At 57.1% G+C, this 3,048-nt stretch overlaps 1 protein-coding gene across 1 annotated transcript in view; it reads left to right on the top strand.

Annotated features, from left to right (window-relative positions):
• Positions 1-69: 69 nt before the first annotated feature.
• Positions 70-3,048, top strand: part of ARHGEF10L (Rho guanine nucleotide exchange factor (GEF) 10-like) — a gene marked incomplete at both ends in the record, with an annotated part of 15,060 nt that continues 12,081 nt past the window's right edge. The window contains 5 exon segments of the mRNA XM_010143391.1: positions 70-155; positions 275-352; positions 610-785; positions 1,234-1,350; positions 2,149-2,257. Of these exon segments, the coding sequence (XP_010141693.1) occupies positions 70-155; positions 275-352; positions 610-785; positions 1,234-1,350; positions 2,149-2,257 (566 nt within the window).

The following is a 3,048-nucleotide window of genomic DNA, read 5'->3' as shown; positions in this document are numbered from 1 at the left end:
AGGGGCTTTGCACCCAGTCCTGGGGGGGGGTTAGCGCCCCAGGGTGCTCCCTGACCCCCTTCCTCGCAGGCTGCCAGTGGGGGTGAGCAACGGGGAGGCTGGTGGAGACCCCCCCTTCGGTGCCCGGACCTGGAAGAGGGAAAGCATCTGCCGAGGTGGGTTTAAACGCCGGAGGAAAATAAGCCTGCCAAGGTCTGGGCAGAGTTTCTCCACCCTGGCTTGGTCCTTGGGCGCTGACCTGAGTCCCCGGGGGGGTGTTTTGTCCCCCTCAAAGGCGAGCGCTTCAAGTTCCCTCCGGTGGAGGACGATGTGATCTATGATGATGTTCCCTGTGAAACCCTTGAGCAGGACGGTAGGGATGGATCTTCCCTCTCTGCGTTCTCCACGGGCTCATTTTCCAGCTGGGTAAACTGAGGCACGCTCCAGGAAGGAGCAGAGGATGCAGCGGGGGCTAATCCCAGGAGAACTGCTGGGATTTGGGAGGGATGGAGGCACATATGTTCTCCCAGAGGGACTGCAAGACCCTGAGGGTTTGGGCCATCTCCTGTGGGTCCCTGGGGAGGGGAACTTCCTTTCCTGGCAGGAGAAGGAGCTGGTTTTGTTCGCCAGGCCCGGGGACGGAGCGCAGCCTGATCTACGAGGAGGTGCAGCGCGGCGAGGGGCCGCGGTCCGGCGAGGACTTGGGCTGGAGCTCCAGTGAGTTCGAGAGCTACAGCGAGGATTCGGGCGAGGAGAGCAAGCCGGAGGCCGAGCCGGCCAAGCAGCGGGCGTCCTTCCAGCCCAAGGTAACGCTGGATTGATTTATTTTTATCATTACTGCCATTTTCTTTATTTTTGTTTCCCCCCTGGGTTTGCTTCTATAAAGGCACCAGAGCACCAAGCCCAGCTGCTCCCGCCGATGGCGAAGCAGAGGATGCTGCGGTTCCCGGCGCCAGCCCAAAACTTCGGGGGTTTAATTTCTTTTTTATTTTTTTAATCTTCCTTCCCCTTTTTCTTTTTCCCCCCTTTCCTTTTGCATTTTGGCATTGCTGGAGCGTGGCCGCTGCTTTTCCCCGCGCTTGGTCCCTTCCCTGCTTGAGCAAAGCCAGATTTTTGGGAAGGCGCCGCCTGTACCGTGCTGCTTTGGGATGATTTCTCCTCTTTATTATTTTTTTGGCTGCTTACCTGGATCTCTTCTCTGCCTTCTCTCGCCTCCTCTGCCTCCTCCTCCCGCCTGGTTTGCTTTGGGCTCAGCTTTCTCCAGACCTGAATAGACTAAAGGAGAGATACGCCAGGACTAAGAGGGACATCCTGGCTTTAAGAGTTGGGGGGAGAGACATGCAGGAGCTGAAGCAGAAGTACGATTGGAAGGTACTGTCCCTCCTCCATTCTTTGTCCCTTGTCCCCCAAATTTCCCAGGGGGGAAGAAGCCCTCCCTGGAGCTTATCCAGGCTGAATTCATCCCATTTCATCCCCCAGAAGAGGAAAAGAACATGGAGCTGAGCACCACAAAGCTGCCTCTTGTGTCCATCTGTCTTGCAGCTCCCCATCCTCCAGCTGCCCAAACCATTTGCTTTTTTGGGTGTTTCGGGTTTTTTTTTTGTTTTTTTTTTTTAAGGGGCATTTGGACAAAGCGAGGTTGCCCGCGGGATAGATGAATCTGAGAAGGTTTTAGGTTTTTTTTCCCCCTGATGAGGGGTGGGGAAGGAGATCTTGGGAGGTATAAAAACAGCACAGAGCCTTTCCCAGCCCCAAACCAGCCAGGCTGGTGCTTTGTGGCCGGTTTGGGCTGGGAAGGTGACGCTGATGTCAGCTTGGGCTAAAAACGCTGCGATGGGAGCCGTGAAAGGCCACCAGCCCCCAGCCCTTTGCTTTCTCGCCTGCAAAACCCCGGCTGCGAGCAGGGTGTGGGTGCCCTCGCACCTGCCTTCCCTCCCTCCTCTTTGCTTTCGCTGCACGCTCCCGCTTTGCCCGTGCTTGCTTGCCCGCGGCTGAGTCCCTGCGGAGGGATGAGAGATGCTGGAGCATCCTTCTTCCTCAGCCACGTTCCTCCTCTTCCTCCCCATCGGGCTGTGTGGGAAAAGGGGTCGATGCTCAGAGGAGATGGCCCCAAGGGGATGGTACCGCTGTACACTCGAGCCTCCTGGTCCCTCTCGTCCCCCTGCCCAGATGACCCAGCTGATGAAAGCGGCTAAAAGCGGCACCAAGGATGGTTTGGAGAAGACCAAGATCGCGGTGATGAGGAAGGTGACATTCCTGCACCGGAAAGAAGCGCCGGGTAAGCGGGGATCTCCCCTCATTGTTTTTGGGAGATATAAAACACCCTCAAAAAGGCTTTTTTTATTGAATTCATTACAAATCCTTATGGCTTTTAGCTTTTCCTCTTGCTGACTTATTTTGTACACTTTAAGCTCTTATTTTTCTTATTTCACTCTTTGCACTTCCGTGCAAGCTCACTCGGTTCAGCTCACTCCTTGCCCCAAACACCCACATCCTTTTGGGAGCGGGACAGTGACCCCACCGTGCCAGCACCCATGGGTGCCTCCCTTGGACGCAGAGCAGGATCTGCCCTGAAATACTGATGTTGGGGTGTTTTCCCACCCCTCCCGCTGTCGTATAGGGGATGGGGAGCAGAGGAGAAGGGCGGCAGAGGCAGAAAAGCAGCCTCCTGCCTGCCGGAGCTCGAGGGTCTCCCTGGAGCATCATGGGGGAGGTAGGATCCCAACGGGTGGCCTCGCAGCTCGGCCGGGGCTGCCCGGAGGATCCAGTGTGTGTGTCCCAGCATAGCTGCATGTCCCCAACGTGGCTTAACCTTGCCGGGGTGGGGGCTTAAATGCTTTTTTTATGGGGAGAGGGCATCCCATCCCCGAGGTGCTGCAGAGCATCCCATCCCTGGGGCGTGGACATGGAGAGAAGGAGCCGGTGGAGCTGGTGGCTGAGGGTGGTTGATCCTCCCTGCCAAAATTAGGGAAGGAAAAAGGTCACCAGGCTGCCAGCGCCCTCCCCTCCAGCCTCGGCCGGTCCTCCCCGGTAGCGGCTATTTATAGGCGACGGGGATGGGGCTGGGGT

The sequence above is a fragment of the Buceros rhinoceros genome, unplaced genomic scaffold, assembly GCF_000710305.1.
Source record: "Buceros rhinoceros silvestris isolate BGI_N320 unplaced genomic scaffold, ASM71030v1 scaffold25469, whole genome shotgun sequence".
Lineage (NCBI taxonomy): Eukaryota > Metazoa > Chordata > Aves > Bucerotiformes > Bucerotidae > Buceros > Buceros rhinoceros.
This window is presented reverse-complemented; position numbering and strand designations above follow the sequence as displayed.